Raw genomic sequence first — 19,399 nt, 5'->3', positions numbered from 1 at the left:
AGTCGCCAAGGCCGTTCTCCTGCAACGTGCTCACACGTCGCTTGGGGGTAAATTCCAGCGGGATGCATTTGGACGCGGTGTCATTAGGGGTGTCTCGGGTTGGCGTGGGCTTCGGTGCGTGTGTGACGTCGTTCTCGGGTGTTATGATCGTGGCATCATGCTTTTGGGGGGTCAACCACGTTTTTTGGTTGCTGCTAGGGACAGTTGCATCAGCTTTCTTTGCCGGTGGTGAGAAGAAGCTCAAAAGCGATTGCTGCTTCATTGAGCTGTCCGCCGCGGTCTTTTTCGACGGAGTCTTTTTTGCCGCCGGCTTCATCGTGTTGGCTCGCGCCAGATTTCAACTCTTCCCTCCAAAAAATCAGCTGGTATTGGAGATACATCATTGGCTAACTAAAAATGAATATTTAGCCAATGGATTGCCTTCAAAACATCCCATCTATTTTTGGCTCAACGGGACGCCGTTTGAACAGATTGCGATCCTGGCCTTGATGTTGGCGACGATGTGGCGCAGCTCCATAACCCCTTCGTCGACTGAATGAAGTACGAGGGCGAGGAAACGGTGCTATTCGACCGCGGCTACGGGCTCTCGAAGGTGCTACCATGGCTCGTCCAGTCGCTCGGTCCATGGGTACAGGTCAGCGGCGGTGGGGTCGGCCCTGCTGGCAACAACGACGACATCTCTGGTCGCGACTGGCTGTACGTGGAAGAGCTGTCGGGGGTATTTTACACAACGCCAAGGTTGAGGCTGGAGTGCATTGTTGTGGACCAGCCGCAGCATCGCCTATGGTGCGCCAAGTCCAAGGACTCGATGCAGCTCGACAACATCAGCTTTGTCATTCCTGTTGAAGACGCCAGCACACATCCGTCGTGGAAAGTCGTCGTACAAGACCCGAGGCAGTACCAAGAATGGGTTATATGCTTTCCAGAACGGACGAAGATGTTGCAATGGGTCGACTTGCTTCGTCGAGTGATGGATGTAACAGGTTGTAGAGGCGTCGTCCGCGACTGCGTGCGGCTCACAACCCCAAACAACTGAACATCTCCGCCTTTTTCAAGTGCATAAAAATCGTAATTTATCCGACCGGGCTTCTGAATGTGCAGGTTCCTTCGAAGAGGGTCGCGATGCCAACATCTATCGCCCTTGGGGCTTTGCATTCGATCACAAGAGCCAGCGTCTTTCGTCGTTGACCTCCACACAATCTAATTCGGCAGGCCCATAGTCTGGTTACTTGAGCCGGTGGCATCGTATTCATCACCGTCGATGTATTCACTTCCATAGAACATAAATCCATGTATACATCTACTTCGTTTGTGAAGCTTCTCGATCAAATTGCTTGTTGAATGTTTTGACACCAATCATGGTCTCCATCAGCATTGCAGAAAAACGACAGGAGCGGACGCTGGAGTGGCATTTTATGTCGTTCCCACGGCAGGACGAGAGGCACGGGGTGTCGTTGGTGGAGCCTCCCGGTTCGACTCGGCCATTTTGAGTCCCACTGCCCCTCGCATCTGCCCACGCACTCCATCCATTCTACCAACAAGTCCAACCACATATGCAACTCGGTAATCTTAAAAACATGACGTCACGACGCTGTAAACTGAATGGCGCTTGGGGTCACATCGACGGACTTTGGATCTCGCCGATGCTAACGAACGCATTCGACGGGAATTGCATCGCCGTTTTCGTGGATCTGAAGTATGCAACGAAGCGCATACTCTTTGCTCTTGAATTGACCATCGCTGATGTCCCCCGACGCGATAGCCCGGCCGAAGTCGACAAAGAAAATGCGCGGACGGCCGTCTTGGCACCAAATGAGGTTGCGCATGGCCAAGCTTCCGTGCAAGACACCCAGCGAGTGGATCTCGCGCAAGTCTCGGACGGCCTGCACTCGACACTCGAGAGGGATGGTCGCGATCCCATCCATTCCCATCTCTTCCAACGTCCGTCCTGTGATCAAGGAAAGTACCAGACCGTCCAACATGCCTTCCCAGAGCACCACGGGTGCAGGGCGAACAAGGATGGGGATGCAGTCGCCCTGGACAGCCTCGAGGGCCGTGTACGCGTCGCATTCGCGGTACAGTTCGTCCAGCAATTCGGGTCTCTTGCACGTGTCGACGGCTTTGATGGCCACGGGGATCTCGTCCAGCTCGGTGGCGACGATGCTGGCGCTGCCACCAGTAGCAATGACGTGGTAATCGGGAAGGTCGGTGATCAGGACGAGCTCTCGCTCGTCTTGTTCCGAAGGAGCCTGGGAGTGGTGAGCTTTCGCTTTTTTGGTGTTGTTTGCTTCGATTTACTTCTGGTCGTTGTCCCCGCGGCTTGGCTTTGCTTTGGATTGTCTTGTGCAAGTCGGCTCCGCTTGCGGAAGGTCTTCTTCAGCAGGTGGATTGTCGTTCAGCAGGAGCCGTGTGATGGCTTCAAGGAGTGTCAGCGGGACGAGTTGGTTGGCAGCGATGCCCTTGGAAATGTAGAGTGTGTCTTCGTCATCTCGTTTGAAGAGGTACGTTGCCGAGAATGTGGTGAGGATGCCGAAGCGCCGTTCGTTGAACGACATGTACCCGTACAATTGTCGGATGGCGTGAAATACTTTGCGCGGCATGGTCCACTCGGGTGGACATTCTTTCGACTTGTCGGGGGTATGGACCACGTCGTATGGTATTCTCTGTGCGAGTTGTAGATGCCGTCGAGGAGGGCCTCGACACCAACATCAAACGCCCATGGCGTCTTGCATTCGATGACAAGAGTCAGTATCGTCATCGGCGACTGTCACACGACCAAATCCGGCAGGCCCGCGATCTGGACTTTGGCGGCAGTGGCATTGAACTCTTGACCGCCGGAGCATTCGCAGACATACTGCAACAGCCTCAAGAAATGGCCGCATATTTCTACTTGACTTGTGCATCCTTTCAATATTTCCGCGCTGTACGTATTGATGGTACGCAGTGTCTCCATCGGCATTGCAGCAAAGCGATCTGTGGGAATTTTCGGCAAATCATCCAACGTCCGTAGCTCGATTTGTCTTGGCGGCCGCGATCGGTTTGCGCACACTGTCGTCGCATTTCCAGTGGTCATCCCCCAAGATCGCATTACAGGACCGAGCGTGATGTGCATTCGTTCACGCATGGTAAAGACTGGTGGGGTCTGTCGCGTGATGAAGATTTCAAACTCGTCCAAATCTGGGCGTAGTGACCATCCGCTGATTGCCTTGCAGAGACTGAAGGCGTCAAAGGAGTCTGCGTCGTTGAAGGTCGTGCCGTGGGGTATCGTCATGCCTCGTTCGTCGGCCCATGTTGTTACGATGGCGCTCACAGTTGCGCTTGTCACTAGCATGGGTCGAGAGAATTTGCCTCAAGATTTTCCGAACTCTCGAGTTTGACAAACCAGGCGCAAAGGCCAACTGCTGCTTCGTCAACGGTAAGTTGAGAGAATATGACCAGGAGATCTAACTCAAAGTTGACTTACAGTGAATGACCAGGGCATCCCATGCACTGTAAATCACAGTTAACCTTGGCGATATGCTGGAAATTCCCAGAGATCGCTTTGCCGCGATTCATACGCTGCTTAATGTCAATGCCTACAGCAAGGAGGATATGGCATGCTGCACAAGCGAAGATATATATATGTACTCACTTCTTGCAACTGTTGCAGTATGTCAGCGAATGCCTCGGCAGTGAAGGGTACGACGAATACCATGCGACGTGGTCCATCCCCCCGACAAGTCGAATGAATATCCACCCGAGTGGACCATGCCACGCAAAGTATTTCACGCCATCCGACAATTGTACGGGTACATGTCGTTCAACAAACGGCGCTTCGGCATCTTCAACACATTCACGACAACGTTCCTCTTCAAACGAGATGACGAAGGCACACTCTTCATTTCCAAGGGCATCGCTGCCAACGAACTCGTCCCGCTGACACTCCTCGAAGCCATCACAAGGCTCCTGCTGAACGACAACCCACCTGCTGAAGAAGACCTTCCGCAAGCGGAGCCGACCCCGCCAAAGGACCGATTCGCACAAGACAATCCAAACAAAGCAAAGCCGCGGGGACAACAACCAGAAGTAAATCGAAGCAAACAACACCAAAAAAGCGAAAAGCACACGACTCCCAGGCTCCTTCGGAACACGACGAACGAGAGCTCGTCCTGATCGCCGACCTTCCCGACTACCACGTCATTGCTACTGGTGGCAGCGCCAGCATCGTCGCCACCGAGCTGGACGAGATCCCCGTGGCCATCAAAACCGTCGACACGTGCAAGAGTCCCAAAATGCTGGACGAACTGTACCACGAATGCGATGCGTACACGACCCTCGAGGCTGTCCAGGGCGACTGCATCCCCATCCTTGTTCGCCCTGCACCCGTGGTGCTGTGGGAAGGCATGTTGGACGGTCTGGTTCTTTCCTTGAACAAAGGACGGACGCTGGACGAGATGGGAATGGATGAAGTCGCGACCATCCCGCTCGAGTGTAGAATGCAGACCGTCTGAGACTTGCGTGAGATCCACTCGCTGGGTGTCTTGCACGGAAACTTGGCCATGCGCAACCTCATTTGATGCCAAGACGGCCGTCCGCGAATTGTCTTCGTCGATTTCGGCCAGGCTGTCACGTCAAGGGACGTCGGCTGTTGAAGCTGACCGCGAAGACAAATCAACCGGATCCGGAACCGATGTTCTCGGTGTCGAAGGTTCAAGGTCATGGTTGTGAATTGCTTCTTCCTCTGTTTCTCACGAGTATTACAGCCACCATTGGCACTGGAATACCCCAAAAATACTTTTCGTATCATAATTTGATGCGGAATTTCACACAAAAAGATAATCAATTTCTGAATGGCATATCCAATTTAAACGACGCGTAAAATGGAATTTTTTAGGCAAGAATTGATATCGCATCAGGGCCACCAGAATAACAATACAAATATGGAGGAAAAGTAAGTATTATGGGACTTGTAGTGACTTTAAAATTCCCGCCATGAGCACACAGACCCTCTCGAGCAGAGAGTTGACTGAGGAAACGAAGCTCGAAGTCGCAGTTGCATACGAGATTGCCTGCGCATGGGAAAGATGCCTTGCGGTGCTGTCAGAGTGGTCTCCGCATGCTCGGGATCAACCACCTTTGTGCAACATCTGGTGTCGATACGGTCCACCAAGCCTCACAAGTTCGAACGTGTGGAACGTAGCAACCGCTACACTACAGGCGAGATTATCGATCTTGTTCAGGAAGAACCACTGAACCTACGGAGAAACATGCGGGACTTAGCGCAAGCCACGGGCATCTCAACCTTCACACTTTGCGGGCTCTTAAGAAAGGAGTGATATCGTGCCGCTCGCCCCAAATTAAGCCTGAGAACGAGGCGTTTCTCCCTGTAGTGGCCAACTTCGCCGAGGGAGGCTCGCGCGACCGGCACTCCGCTCTGTTTACCGCACTCGCTGAGAGTGACGCCAAGGGCGGAACTCTGCGTGAAGTCAAGATTTCTGTAATGTGGGATGTCTTGCACCTTGACGAGAAAGGTTCAATGCGGACAAGGACTGTCGGAAGAAGTACCTTGTCGATGGCGAGATGGATTGTAGTCGTGTGTGAAAATTCAAGCGGTTCCTTCCAAAGTTATGTTCTTGTGTGCTGTCGCTCGACCGCGCCTGAATGTTAGGTTCGACGAAAATATTGGGATGTGGCCATTCGTGACTCAAGTTGCTGCAGCTCGCTATTGCCACAATCGACCTGCCGGCTCCATGGTGACAAATCTTGTCAATGTTGACGCCAAGACGTACCGTGATTACGTCCTGAACAAGGTCGTTCCCGTGAAAATGGCGAAATTTCCTAGTGTGGGTAAACGCGTCGTTTTACAGCTTAACAACGCAACTCCGCACTGTTCTATTGACGACCGTGCACTTGCCCAAGTGTCTACTCAAAGGCTGACTTTCGTTGCCCATCGGCAGCCGCCGAACAGTCCCGACTTGAGCTTTCTTGACCTTTGCATCCTTGCATCTATCCAGACCCAACAGTACAAGAAGTTGAGCCGCACTGTGGATGATGCGATTGCGTCGAAGATGATGGCGTTCAACTCGCTCGGCCTTGGAGAACGTGTTCCTTACTCTGCAAACCGTAATGCGATTGGCACTCGTGGATGGTAGTGGCAAACAGTTAAAGCTGACCCATCTGAAGAAGGCTGCCATGAGGTGTGCTGTCACCCTTGCGATAAATAAAAAATGTATCCTGCCTTGTGTTGCTTCTCTTTGCGGCAGCCACTCTTTCAAGCAACGAGTCCATCAGTACTGGATATGGAATTATAACCAATAAAATTCATTTCTTTTCGCATTGTCCGATCATATTGAAATGGTGACTGTAAAATGAAAAAAGTGGGTGTTGGAATGGTGGGAGTAATAAAAGTCAGAGGAAATACATGATTGAATTGTTGTTTTCTTCCAGCGACTGTGTAGCGTCGCGGTAGGATGTGCTTCAAGCTCGTGCATGCGCCAGTAGGAAGTACAACTGAACATAGAAAAGCGTCTATTAACATCATTTCACTTCTCGATTTGCCTCCTTGGTCCTGAGTCGCTTTTTTATGCTTGCTGCTTATCACCCTCTTCCCGACTGTTGATCCACACGCAACCGCACATAAATTCAAAACTCAGGCAAACACACAAGGAGGAAAAACGGCGAACATCATCACCACACCGAACCTCAACGAGCACAACTTCAGCGACTGGAAAACTTATTTCCGCGGAGGACTCATAACGAAGGACGTGCACGACCAACTTACCGCATCGTTTAACATGCAACCAAGCATTGACGACCAGGAAGCACTGGGGATCCTCATCGAGACGATCAAACCTAGTCATTACCGCCATATCGAGGGATGAAGCATATCCGCACATCCTACGAAGTATTCGTAGCAAACCATCAACCGACAACGAAAATCCCAGGTGAGCTTAGTCGATTCCATCGCTACTTGAGACAGTATTCAAGTTGCGACGGAATGGACCAAGCTCACCTTGGAACAGAGCCGGGAGATACTGCCGGGCCTCATTTACCTGTTCCAAGTACTGGTGCGACGCCTGCACGAAGTACGCGCGGGTGAGTCCGAAGCCAACCAAGTAGTAAAGATACTTGCCTTGAAGCCGTGGGAGCTTCGACACATTGTGGACCGGTAGCCGACCATGCCCAACGAAGAGCAAACTGTACCCACGACGAAGGCCGTATGGCGTCATTAACGTGCCGTGGCCACGCCAACAAAGATCGGGCACTGTTTGCAACGGGTGGACGCTGCACACATCGCAAACACCACCGTGGGTTGAGCCAAGAACGCGGCGCATGCCGAACGGGGTGAGCGCATTTCGATGAAGGGTACTGCCACTACTGTGGCAAGGCAGGGCACTAGCAAGCTGACTGTCGCAAGAAGGCTGGCGGGAGCGGCCACCGCTGAGCCAAAACGCACGTCAAGGAAGACCACTCAAACGCAGCGGTTTTGGAAAGCAGACTCTTAAATTTTAAGCACATGTCATCTTAAACTTTATATATACTACTGTATATAAAAAAATTTGTCTACATGTTTTCGATGTTCGAGGACTGACACGACTTAATGTAGACATGGTTAACTCAAACGAATCGAAGGAAAGCGAAGGCGCCCAACCCAGCGTCGTTGATGCCAGCAACACCGAACCCATCTAACTTGGGGAACCAGGTGAAGCTTTTCCACTCCGCAACGACCCATACATGTCACCTACGCGACAACTTGAGACAACTGTCCATCAGGGGAATCCCGTACAACCTGACATTTATGAGCTGTCATGACCTCGCGGCACTCCTAAGCCAACCTATCCAAGACCTGACACACGTTTTGACGGTATCCACTGGCTCCACCTTCGGTACCTTGTCAAAGAGTACGACGTGAGAGCAGTCGAGTGCACCCCACACGACGAGTCCAAGTACTTACCAAGGTTTGGGGTCAAGGCATATGAGAAGTATATCGCCGACAGCGAATTCCTCTTCCTCAACCTACGTTTCTCTGCACCAACAGAATACATCCGAGACACACAGGGACAACATTTATGCCTCCATCCCATCGGCACCCCCGCCGACGCCGAATCCGCACCTTCAAGCGAAGTCGAAGTTGAGCCTTATATCGAGACCGAGTAGTCCCTCGAGTCCCCACAACTTAGCGACGACAATGAAATGATGTCAATACATGTTTTTCAGAAGACAGTTCCGACGAAGCCGCCATGGCACTGTTGGTCGAAGACTGCGACGCCCATACCGTCGAACACCACATTGTAATCGATTCCGGCGCTTCGGTACACATGACGGGCGCAGCCGACCACTTGTACGTCAAGATACCATGCAACCGCCAGGTCATCGTTGCCAACGGCGAAGTCACCACTGCGACCCTAATGGCAAACCAACATTAGCACTCCGTCGACACTTACCTTAACCGACGTCCTGCTGATCGAGGAAATGACGTCGACGCTGTTGTCCGTTCCGGCCCTGATGCATGCCAACCCCAAGATCCGCGTGGAATTTCAGTGTGACGCATGTATCATCCTCTTGGGTTCGAAGGCCGTGGCCCGTTCTACAGTCTGCAACGATCAGCGATTGTACATCCTTGAAGGAGTGTTCACCCACGAATCGACCAACTCAACCGCGACTGTCACCGAACAAACTGCCCTTTCGCACCACCGCATCGGCCACTTACCCATTGAAGCGCGTCGAACATGCTCCAAAGCTGGCCTTGGACTGCCGATACGAATCACCGACATGGACTGACCGTGTATGGACTGCCCCCGCGCCAAGATGCACCGCGTCACTGTCCCCAAACGCAGCACAAGAAACTACTACTACAAGCCAGGTGAGTGCTGACACTCTGAAACCAAGGGACCACTACCTGTCGCATCGGTGGTTACCGCTACTACACGGCGTTCATAGACGACTGCACTGGCTACAAAATCGTTAATTTCGCGCACTCGACCGACGCGCTCAACAGACCTCGAACCTTCAAGAATTCATCGCCTTCTCCGAACTCCAAACGGGCAACAAGGTCAAGATATTTTGCTCAGACGGGGCCCCGAGTACGTATCGTAACAACTAGAAGACATACTAAACATCAAGGGGATCAAACACGAGACATCTTCGACAGGGGAACGATGGCTGAACGAAGTGGCAGAACGTACCCATCGTACACTGATGGAAATGGCCATGGCCATGCTCACTCACGCGAACCTAGCCCACCGCTGGTGGGTCAAAACAGTAAACACCGCAGCTTTCATCAGCAACTGCGCGCTTCAAACGACCAGTGCACGAAGATGCCGATCGTGCTCTTCAGCGGCTACTAGCCGTCATTGACCAACATGAGGATCTTCGGTTGTAATTGCTTCACGCTGGCGAAGCAACCCGAACGTCGCGACAAGCTCGCACTCAAGGCCACGCTATGCGTGATGATGGGGTATATGGACTCATAAAGGCTCACAACCTATACGACGTTGAGAACCAGAAGATACCCATGGTGTCCAAGTTACCTTAATTAACGTCATTGTACGTTGAAGCTTAGACATGTCATTGGTCGGCAGCTCTTCGTTGACTGAAACATCCCACTCGGCATTCTTCTGGCGCGCTCGGACAAGTAGAGCGTCCACGGAAAATCCGATCAACTCCATAATAGGGCGATTAATGGTCAGGTCGATATCAGGCGACGTGTCAACGATCCAGCAGTGGAGAATTCGTAGCGACAACGGTCCGCATGTCGTCTCCAGTACGACCACGCTAAACACGACACTCCGCTTCATCTGCAGCGGCTCTGCCTTGACGCCGTACGGGTAGACCAGCCGAGCCGTTTCATGTTCCGCAGTCACGCGGCCAACACGTCAATGATGCCGCACGTAACAACGTTTACGTTGGCACCCGAGTCCAAAGGGACGCTTTCGACTCAACTGAGCGCTTCCACCGTGGCGCCACAATTGGACGTCCGCGAGCAGACTTGTCGCCTGGGACAGAAATCCCTTCAAGCCACTGTTTGAGTTGCTTGGCTATAATTGACTCCATTTCTTAGCCAACTCTGCAGGCACGGGTATGACCGGAGTGCAGTGCATTAGTTTCGATAGGATCGTGGTGTTGACTACAACGCGTCGACGTCGCAACGTACGAGCTCTGCAGCATCATGCGATGAAGGACAGGTAGAAAGTGTCGGATATCGAATTCAGCTGCACTTGAGATGCGAGCTGGTGACAGAGGTGGTTGCCCAAGTAGCGGATGGGAACTCCACTACGCACCATGTTCGACCTGGGATGGCCGATGATGCCTTGGTTACAGTTCAACTCGAGCACTTTACATTTGCTGCGATTGAGCCTGGCCCCTGCCATCAAGCAGAACTCATTTACAAGGTCGAGTTGGCGCTCGATGTTCACCACAGTAGAGATGATGCCAGGATCGTCGTGTCATCTGCAAAGGACATAGCTGTTGCAATTTGGGTCTCAGAAATCGGTATTCCCAGTTACTCGTGCTCCTACAGGAAGATGCTCAGAAGCTCCGTGAACAGCACAAAGAGGAGGGACGACAGAGGGTCGTCTTGGTTCAAATTACATGAGGGGAAAATGGCGTCGCCGAGCTTCCAATTGATGACCTGGTGCCAAATATGTAGTCGCAATTTACTAGGTCATACGCCTTCTTGGAATCGAGAAACATTGCATATCCCTCCTCGTCATCCAGGATGTGCTGATGCTGGAGATCACGCAAGAAGATGACATGCCGTGGGTGTGGCGACATTTTACAAAGCCATTCTGAATGGGTTGAATGGGCCGGGGCAACAACCCACTCACTCGACATGCCACTGCTCGCGTAAGAGTCTTCACCTCGACAGGTACGAATGAAATCGGGTGATAGATACCTTTGAGGAGATAGTCGCCACGATTGAATGGTAGGGACACCGCTGAACGGCGCTGCGAATCAAGGAGCTCTTCGCGTTCGATCTGGTAGTCAAACACTCGACGAATAATCTCCCCGAAGAGGTCGGAGCGATTTGGAAGAACCCTGCTGAGAAACCACCGAGGCCAGGAGCTTTGCCTGGATGCATGGTTTTGATTGCACCGGCAAGCTCCTCACCCGAGAACGGCCTGTCCAACTCATCGCGCTGCTCCTTCGTGAGCCATTTGGTGACGAGTCTCAGAAAGCGGTGCCGAACCCGTCGCGATGGGAGACGAAGGTGACGTTCACACATGATCTCACTCCACCGACCGTTGAAGGCAGTGTAGATGACAGTCGTATCGGTCGTGTAGCTATCGTCGTGTAGCTGTGCTGTACCTCGCCAATGGGCACATTATATAATCGCTTCTTGGGCGGACGAATGAAGTATGCTGTCAACACTTCGTTTTGGGAGGAGTGGAAGTCGAACTGGAGGTCGTTCTGATGGTGTGGAACTGATCGTCTGACATCCGACCCGACTTGTGAGTGCGTCATGCAAGCGACCGCTCCCTCTCAACTACGTCTTTGTGTGGGTCCTCTGCGCGAAGTATTGTGTGTGGTAGGCTTTGAGGAACTGCCGAGTGCGATTATTCCACCCAGCCCACACAACACCGATATTAGCATTCGTAATGAGTAGTATGAGGAGAGTCTGGGCCTCAGCACGAATTGTATCCTTCACCTCGGGGATACGAAGAAGCGTGTTTGGGAAGCTTCCAATGCCTTTGATCGTTCCCCAGCCACCGGTAACAATGTCAGCACTTGGCACAGGTGGTCGGTGAGGTCAGGACACTGAAGTAGGTAGCCGATCGATGCGCATCTTGGACAAGATGGGCATCGGCGAAAAGGCACGTATCTACTCCTCACTTAAGGGTGAGGTGTAGATACGTGCCCCAGGGTTGTGCAGTCGCCATGCATCCACCAACCTCGAGATTGTAGCCACGACATTAATTCACGTTGCCCCATGTGATGGGTGCTGCGACAATTCTATGAGTCGACGGCACGATCTATTGGTAGGTTGAAATCACCCATGACGACATGCACCCCCCGGGATGGAAAACCCATGGCAACACCTAGAAAAAGGATTCCCTTTATCATTGGACACGGGGGCATACACGTTGTGGAAGTAGACGTCACGTCCGTCCCATTGTGTGTGAACGACCACGTATCGGTCGCGAACATCGTATTGTGGTATGTGCCGTAGTTGACCAAACCCCGGCTCTCCCGTTGTAAGAGGAGCATAACGCCATTGCTACGCCGAGGCTCATCCTCGAAGGAATCGTGACAGTGGTCATTAGTGACGAGGACGTAGTTTCCTACACCGAGTGTGTGGTCAAGGTACACCTTGTCATATTGAAATTAGTCGGTGAGCTTGGTTTCTTGTAGCGCGACCACAGTATGTCGCGCCCAACAGTTGACAAGCCAGGAGATGCCCATTACCTTTTTAACAAAAAATGAGTTTATTTAAGTATATTAGCCGTTGATATTGGCTGTCAGAATGGACATCTCCGACGAAATGATACGGTCGAATGCCAAGCGCACCCAAGGACGTCCCGTAAACGCACATGCGTTGAGGTGGGATGGTCGGTGAGATGTGTGGGGAATGTTTGCAGGTGGAGAGAGAGGTGGTGATGTGTGCGAGGCAGCAGGTGTTGCAGCAACAGGGGCTGCGGTGCAATGTCGGAACAGCTCCCGCATTGAATTTGACCATTTGGGTCTCGCTGTACCGATACCCCCGAGACCTTGCGCATGTCAGCGACAATTTGGTGACCCACATTGGAACGCAGGAGTTCCCATAGTGTGTAAGCGGCCAACATGGGGATATTTTGTGCACAGGGGGCCAGATGACGGGCTGCTGACTGACACAGACCAGCCATTAAACCAAACATCTCACATCACGAGCGGACGACAGCCATGCAACGCCTGTAATATTTTAAAAAAGAAAAGAAATATTAACAAGGATTGGTAAGGTTTTGCGCGTATTGTCGAATTAATCCACATGCTCCACCGCTTGTGTAGACTCTCGTCAATTCCTTTGAATTTCAATCATGCGATTATACTCTATATATAGTTCACTATAGAAATACGTGGCAGCCTGTGTAGCTACCGTAAGTTTGAACGCCGCCAAGGCGGGTTCGATATCGAGCAGTGCCACATCTAGTGTTGGCGGCTCGTGGCTCGAACACTGGCATGCAGTCCGCATGCCGTCGAGAGAAATGCTGCCGTAGGGTGTACACCGAAGTCGGTTTCGAAACTGCTGTGAAACGAGCCGATTTGAGACAACCGGGTTGCCACTATCCAGCGATGGCACGCATGAAGCTACGCTAGCGTACGCAGAGCTGACGTGACGGGCAGCAACACGTTAAAGTCACGGTCCGAGCGGACCCATTGCCATAGCTTCTCAACCCCAGCCTCGTCTACGAAGGGATGCTCCGTCTGTTGTGTATGCAAACTGCGGCCATTTTCGATGCTTCAACGACTGTAGGGTCGTACACGTCGTCGAGCTTTTGCAGCTCCGCAACGATCTCCTTCATCGTCAAGTTGTTGGAATGCCAGTTCATGGATTTGGTGCGAATGCGCATGCGACGAATGCACGTGCACCCATGAAACGTACTAGGTGAAGGTCCATGCAATACGTCTTCACTAGGACGTCCTGCGGCAAGGCCCTCGCTGTGGCGACACTTCCACCATACTCAGCGCTTTGTACTGTACATGGTCGTAGTTACCCATGTCCACAGCCGCCTCCTCTAGCGCATGAGGGTCGACATGTTCCACAGATGTGTGCGTCATCTCATTCAAGTTGCCGAGATTTTTCATTCATATTGAAATCGAAATATAATATAAAATTTGGCAAGTAGTGTGTAGTGCAAATGTTCAGATCAACATGAATTTTGTTCCAATCAAAATGAATTTCAATGCAGCGCAAGTTTGCTCGGTAACCACACATACAAATGAAATCGTGTTGATTTCCCATTGTCTTTGAATGAAGAAACACATGGGACCAACAACCGAAGAAAAGCAGCGCGTGCTTGATGCGAACATACGAGGTGACGACTGGAGGCTTGTCGCGCAGTACAACGGCATGTCCTATACTACAGCGTGGTGGCTTGCGAACTCTGGTCGAACGACGCTGCTGCCACGTGGAGGGTTTCGTGTGGAGCAGTCCAAGGTTACAGTGAACCGGTAAAAAACTCGCAAGCGTTGTACCATCATTAAATTTGCAGTGGGGTTAGTAGATTTCATACACAAGAACAGAAGCAAAATTGTTTCTTAGTCCATGATTGGCTAAATATGCTACAGCGACTTACGTGATCTCTGATTGGTTCAGACTCAATGCCAATCCATGATTGGACAAATAAAGTATTTGAATTTAGAGGTGTCTAATTGGTTGATTTGAAACATTGTCAATTCAAATATTGAAAAGCCTAGTCCCGTCCTTCCGCAGCGCGCTCAACTCCGTTACTCAGTTGAAAAGGTAAGCGTTAAGCTCCTCCATGCGTACAAAAAGCAAACTCATCGCGATTGCGATTTGTGCGATCGAGGCAGGGGTGGCACGGCGCGGTTTTTTACAATCGGGTTTTATTCGGTTTTATTAAAAAAAACGATTATTTCTGCGGCGGCAAAATCTGGTTTTATTCGGTTTTGTTCCCTTCAAGGCTCAAATCACTAGAATTTGTTGATCTCGCCAAGAATAGGCCACAGCTCTCGCGTCGACGAGTCCTGCGGCTCGACGCGTCTTGCTGACTGCTCCCTCCATGTCGCAAGCATCGTCGCCGCCGCTGTCTCCACGTCAGCTTCCCGAAGACGCTGCTTCCGATGCGCTCGAAGTCGAATCACAGCTTGATGAAATCATGACCGTTCTGTCGGCCGACGATGTCGAGATTATGGAACACCCGCCGTCCGTGCAACCCATGCCAGTCAAACGCGGCCGCTCAATCAGCACGATGTGGACCTTGTTCACCGATGATCCCGCTCCGCATAAAGCCAAGAGCGCCAGATGCAAGCACTGCAAGACACTGATCAATCACCACAAGAAGTGCGAGGCCGCCAAGACGCACCTGAACTATTACTCGAATTTTGCACGCTCATGAATGGGATGGAAGATGCTGACCGTCCTGAATGGTACAGGCGAAACAAGAAGAAGGGCGCCGCCAACAAGCCGACCATCGATGTTGCACGTAGCAAAAGCCAAGCGAGCAGCAGCCGCTGGACGAATCCGATGATTCTGATTGCAACAGCGAACCGGAATAGAAAGAATGTACGCGACATCGATGCTCGACCTGCGCCAGAATAAAACCATTGGCTTTTTGCGCCAAAATCGGGTTTTATTGTATTAAACCAATGTATGGATGAATGTATGGGCATCAAAAATTGTTTCTATATAAAAACAGTGTCGCACTATCCTGATTGGGAGAGTTCCCATGCTAATCCTTCACCCTCACACGCATTGTGCTGCTTTGACAAGGTCAGCTGACCCTTCACTAGCTTACCGTAATCACCACGCCAAATGCCGTGGAGGTGCAGTGAACCCCGGAAAAAGCCGACAAGGTATCATCGTGCATGGAGGCAGAATGAAATCAATTTTTTAAAATTGCTTGAGTGAGGCCAACTTGATTGGCTATAATCAGGAGAATTTCTGCCAGTCAATCACAGTTCCTATTGAATCTACAATTGGTCATGTGAATGTGTTCTGACTTGGTATTGAAGCATACAGGTGGTTGAATTCTATGTAACAGATCATGTTTTGGATGTAGTCGGGCAGCATCTTTGGTAGTGTCAGCTTTTTCCAGGGTTTACTGTATCCTATGCCAGTCCTTGCTTGCAAAATAAGGACACTGGTCACTTCAATTGGTTGAGGAATCAGTCCATCCCTGTCCTAGTCTAGAATAGAAATTGCATATTTTCAATCTTGTGTTGGCCAATCAGTGGCCGCATGTCAGAATTAGATGGGTACCATCGTCCATGATTTTTTTTCGCTCGCTGACCATGGGTCAACTCGATGCATACAAACTTCAAAACACTTGCGAGTTTTTTCCCGTTTCACTGTACGCTATAAATCGAGCTACCGTCGAAAGATATCTCGACGAAAACTGCCAAAACACGTTACGCGAAATGCAAATTTTTATTGCACCGGACTTCGACGAAACAAACATCTCGGTTCAAACGATCAGCCGTCACATCTTGGGCATGCTCTACACTGTAAAACAAGTGCGCATCGTACCCGCTACATATAACAACGACCTAACTAGCAAAAGCGACATGATTTTGCACTCAAGCTCAAGCAATACCAAGAAAACGGGGACAATACTGTGTATTTTGACGAAACCAACTACAAGGTGTACTGCAAGCGGAGCTTTGGGCGCTCCAAGAAAGGCACACGAGATATTGTCGTACTGCCGCCGTCTAAGGGACCATATTTGCAAGTGCAATGTGCCGTCTCAGCTGAGCAAGGTCTTGCCTGCTACAAGTTGGAGCGTGGGAGCATCAGAATGGATCAAAACGCAGTAGTATTCGTTGAAGAGGTCTACCAAGCGGTCAAGGGAACTGACAGTGGCGGGGACAATTTGCTGACAAGCGCATTGTCATCGTGTTGGACAACGCACCGGCCCATTCGCAATCGGAAACTCGCGTAGTCTAACATAAAGACATGAGCTTGCTTTGTCTTGGCCCCTACTCACTTATGTTGAATCCGATCGTGAGCTGCTTCAGTGTGTTCAAGGCGCGCCTAAAGATCTACCTCGCACTCCACACCGATCCTATGTTTGAATGTGGTGAGTACGGGACTTTTCTTGAGCGTGGCCTTACCTGAGGACGCTGCCCACGATTCGGTGTTGTGCATCTCTCAACCGCTGGTGATCCGCGAGGTTCTGTTCTGTCAGCGGAACGTTGAGAAGGAGCTCCTACTGGAGAACATGGTGTATGGTCAATAGTCATAGATTCAACTATATATGATAATTCGTTCGCCATTTCACATTGAATTAGATATATTCATGTTGGCATAGTTTTTTGTGTGTTTTTATCGCCCCATCTTTATAAATGACGTTTTATACGTTTTATAATTCAGCTTGAATGGGAAGAGGTGTAGTTTGGCCATCTCTTAACATGGACCTTCGTATCATCGTTTGCCGACATCGTGCGGCAATTATCCCCGTCGAAAACGGGGAAAATGTTACCGTCTCGATTTAAAAGCGCGGTTCCAAGACAATTCGCCTTTCGAACTCCAGTGACCTTTTCATTTGGATACGACTGCAGATCCTATGCGGCGAGCAGAATGTCCGGTTCAGCGCCATGAAGTCTTGGGCTTGGTGTTGAATCGTGGCTGACAACGAGGGAACACGCGCCAGTAGAAGTGCTGACATTTTCACCACCGAAGTCCAAGGGGCACAAGGTGGTCGTAAAGGAGCTGGCGTTTTTCACTCGCGATGAACTTGACACTACTCTACAATACTAGTCTATTCCCTTTTGAATGGAAAAGCCAGTTCAATCGTGTGGTGCGATCAGTGAGTCCTGCGTGAATCCTACAATATATTAGGAGAACAACTTATAATAAGTGAGAGGAATACGATGTCGTAGAGGCTGGCTGTGTTAAATCTCAAGCTGCCAATTTCAACTTGCAGTTGTCCTAGCTGAACTGCCACGTGCGGAAGATGAAATCGCGCTATCCTAAATCATGAAAGAGAAACATGTTCATTCGGAAAATACCTGAGCCTGTATGTCTCTATCATGAAGTCGTTTGATGGTCACGTCGTCCATGAAATTTGAACATGGGTGGTTGGAAAGGTTATGCAATTGTGTTTTACTTGCTATTACTATGAGACTATCACATTCAAATTATGTAATGAATATTATAAAATGCTGGAAGTTTTCATCTTCGTCGACGAGTTTTACCTGTAAAATGTAAGGATTGCTTTTTGTGGCCATCGTAGAAGAGAATAATCACATTCTCACTGATAATTCGTTATAGTTGAACCAAACCTCAAACATTTCACCCAAGTACTTCTCTACAATTATCGAAATATAAAGTATATCAATTGTAAAAGGCTATGAGTTTCAAGGTCGTCTGACTACAATGTACCGTCATCTTTTGCTCAGTGATATCGAGCTGGCTTTTCCACTTAAAGAGGAACGGACTAGTATATCAGCAACAACGTGCTTAGTTTTTGTTTAACGACAGCAAGATCAAGTTATATCATGTCATGCGCTTGGACGTGGACAATATTGTCATCGATTGGCTAAAAATATTTTCAATTTCATGACGAAATGTTATGGACGTCGAAAACGTCCTTAACATTATTTTTCCAAAAGTGCAGTCGAGTCCCACGGGGGAAGGATTTCCGTCGTTCCCTGTTCTGAAGTAAACCCGTCGAATGTTGGGATGCAAGGTGTTCGCTTGACTCCTCAAGCAGTACATTAATTTGTAGCAGCAAACACTGGCCGCATTTTCAATCTGCGAATGATACGAAAAGAGAGACTGCGAAATTGAACCGTGTGCCCAGGATGTCCATATAGTATAGGTCCTGCAACACATCATGCGACGTTGTGACGCCTCGGGAGGACGACGAGGCTGGCGAGTGTAGATTTCACCTCGCCGTCGTGGAACCTGGCAACGGCTCGCCGTAGAGTGGAAGCATACGAGAGTGTAATCCCAGGTGCGGCTGGCAGCTGGGCTTGGCCATCAGGTCAACCACGCGACGCTCCGATGACGTGGACACCTTAATTAGCTGGACAACCGAACGACCAACATTTTCGGATTCAAGAACGCTAATTGGCTGGCTCCCCGACGTCGGCTCGCTGATTGGTTGCCCGCCCGTTGACGATCCATTCCCATCACTTGGGGAAATTAGTGGCGTGCGGAAAGGCTCAAACCGCGGTGGTCACTCCAGCCCACCGGCAGATGGCCCCGACGAGCCAACCAGGACAGCAGGTATGCCTTTTCTGGTGTCACGAACGAAAGGGTCGTGCATAGGCGTATTCCCAGCAGTAGTCTCCCGGGGCTCCGCACCTGCGGTGGGCGAAGCGGCACGAGCGGGTCAGGCACGTTACTAACGACGGGCGCGGCGGCGACAGTGACAGCGGTAAATCCATCGTTGGATGTCATGTCGTCATCTGCGGTAGGTGGCGACACGGTTGTGGCAGCGGGATTCGATGGCATGACGAGGTGGGTGCTTGGAGGGGTGTTGGGACACAGGGTAGGCATGTGTGTTACAGTGACATGCAGTAAAAAGGAAAGTTGTCGCAATTAGCTCTGTGGTAGAGCGTCTGACTTTTAACCCGAAGGCCCTCGGTACAATTCCCTTATAGTTTCCGACAGTTTCGATCCCGTCACGCGCACCTGGAAAGAAGGATTGTCCGGACGAGGGGACCCGCGTTCCGGTTAACAGTCCACGAGACCATCGAGGGTCCTTTTGAAAATTGCATAATTTTATACAAGTCTCTCGAGGAAATAACCTTAACA

At 50.7% G+C, this 19,399-nt stretch overlaps 5 protein-coding genes across 5 annotated transcripts; 4 read left to right on the top strand and 1 right to left on the bottom strand.

The window, feature by feature from the left end:
• The first annotated feature begins 479 nt into the window (after nucleotides 1–479).
• Nucleotides 480–1,094, top strand: H310_06331 (hypothetical protein). The gene has a single exon (XM_008871351.1). The coding sequence runs from the start codon at nucleotides 536–538 to the stop codon at nucleotides 1,034–1,036; it is 501 nt and encodes a 166-aa protein (XP_008869573.1). The 5' UTR covers nucleotides 480–535; the 3' UTR covers nucleotides 1,037–1,094.
• A 454-nt stretch (nucleotides 1,095–1,548) lies between these two features.
• H310_06330 (hypothetical protein) lies at nucleotides 1,549–2,600 on the bottom strand (the record flags this gene model as incomplete). The annotated part of the gene is made up of 2 exons (XM_008871350.1): nucleotides 1,549–2,169; nucleotides 2,299–2,600. 2 exons carry the CDS (start codon nucleotides 2,598–2,600, stop codon nucleotides 1,647–1,649), a joined length of 825 nt encoding a protein of 274 aa, XP_008869572.1. The 3' UTR covers nucleotides 1,549–1,646.
• Nucleotides 2,601–3,747: 1,147 nt separating this feature from the next.
• Nucleotides 3,748–4,490, top strand: H310_06329 (hypothetical protein; the record flags this gene model as incomplete). Its single annotated transcript, XM_008871349.1, has 2 exons — nucleotides 3,748–4,065; nucleotides 4,116–4,490. 2 exons carry the CDS (start codon nucleotides 3,748–3,750, stop codon nucleotides 4,488–4,490), a joined length of 693 nt encoding a protein of 230 aa, XP_008869571.1.
• A 1,239-nt stretch (nucleotides 4,491–5,729) lies between these two features.
• Nucleotides 5,730–8,760, top strand: H310_06328 (hypothetical protein; the record flags this gene model as incomplete). Its single annotated transcript, XM_008871348.1, has 3 exons — nucleotides 5,730–6,102; nucleotides 8,197–8,320; nucleotides 8,406–8,760. 3 exons carry the CDS (start codon nucleotides 5,730–5,732, stop codon nucleotides 8,758–8,760), a joined length of 852 nt encoding a protein of 283 aa, XP_008869570.1.
• Nucleotides 8,761–14,699: 5,939 nt separating this feature from the next.
• H310_06327 (hypothetical protein) lies at nucleotides 14,700–15,035 on the top strand (the record flags this gene model as incomplete). The annotated part of the gene is made up of 1 exon (XM_008871347.1): nucleotides 14,700–15,035. The coding sequence occupies one exon, from the start codon at nucleotides 14,700–14,702 to the stop codon at nucleotides 15,033–15,035; it is 336 nt and encodes a 111-aa protein (XP_008869569.1).
• Between the last annotated feature and the right edge of the window lie 4,364 nt (nucleotides 15,036–19,399).

Source organism: Aphanomyces invadans (genome assembly GCF_000520115.1).
Source record: "Aphanomyces invadans strain NJM9701 unplaced genomic scaffold supercont1.11, whole genome shotgun sequence".
NCBI lineage: Eukaryota > Oomycota > Saprolegniomycetes > Saprolegniales > Verrucalvaceae > Aphanomyces > Aphanomyces invadans.
The sequence above is the reverse complement of the archived record's forward strand: the minus strand, read 5'-3'. Positions and strand labels throughout refer to the sequence as shown.

What these genes read in the sequence shown, in the direction of transcription:
- H310_06331 (XM_008871351.1), top strand. Translation starts at nt 536, where the DNA reads ATGAAGTACGAGGGCGAGGAAACGGTGCTATTCGACCGCGGCTACGGG.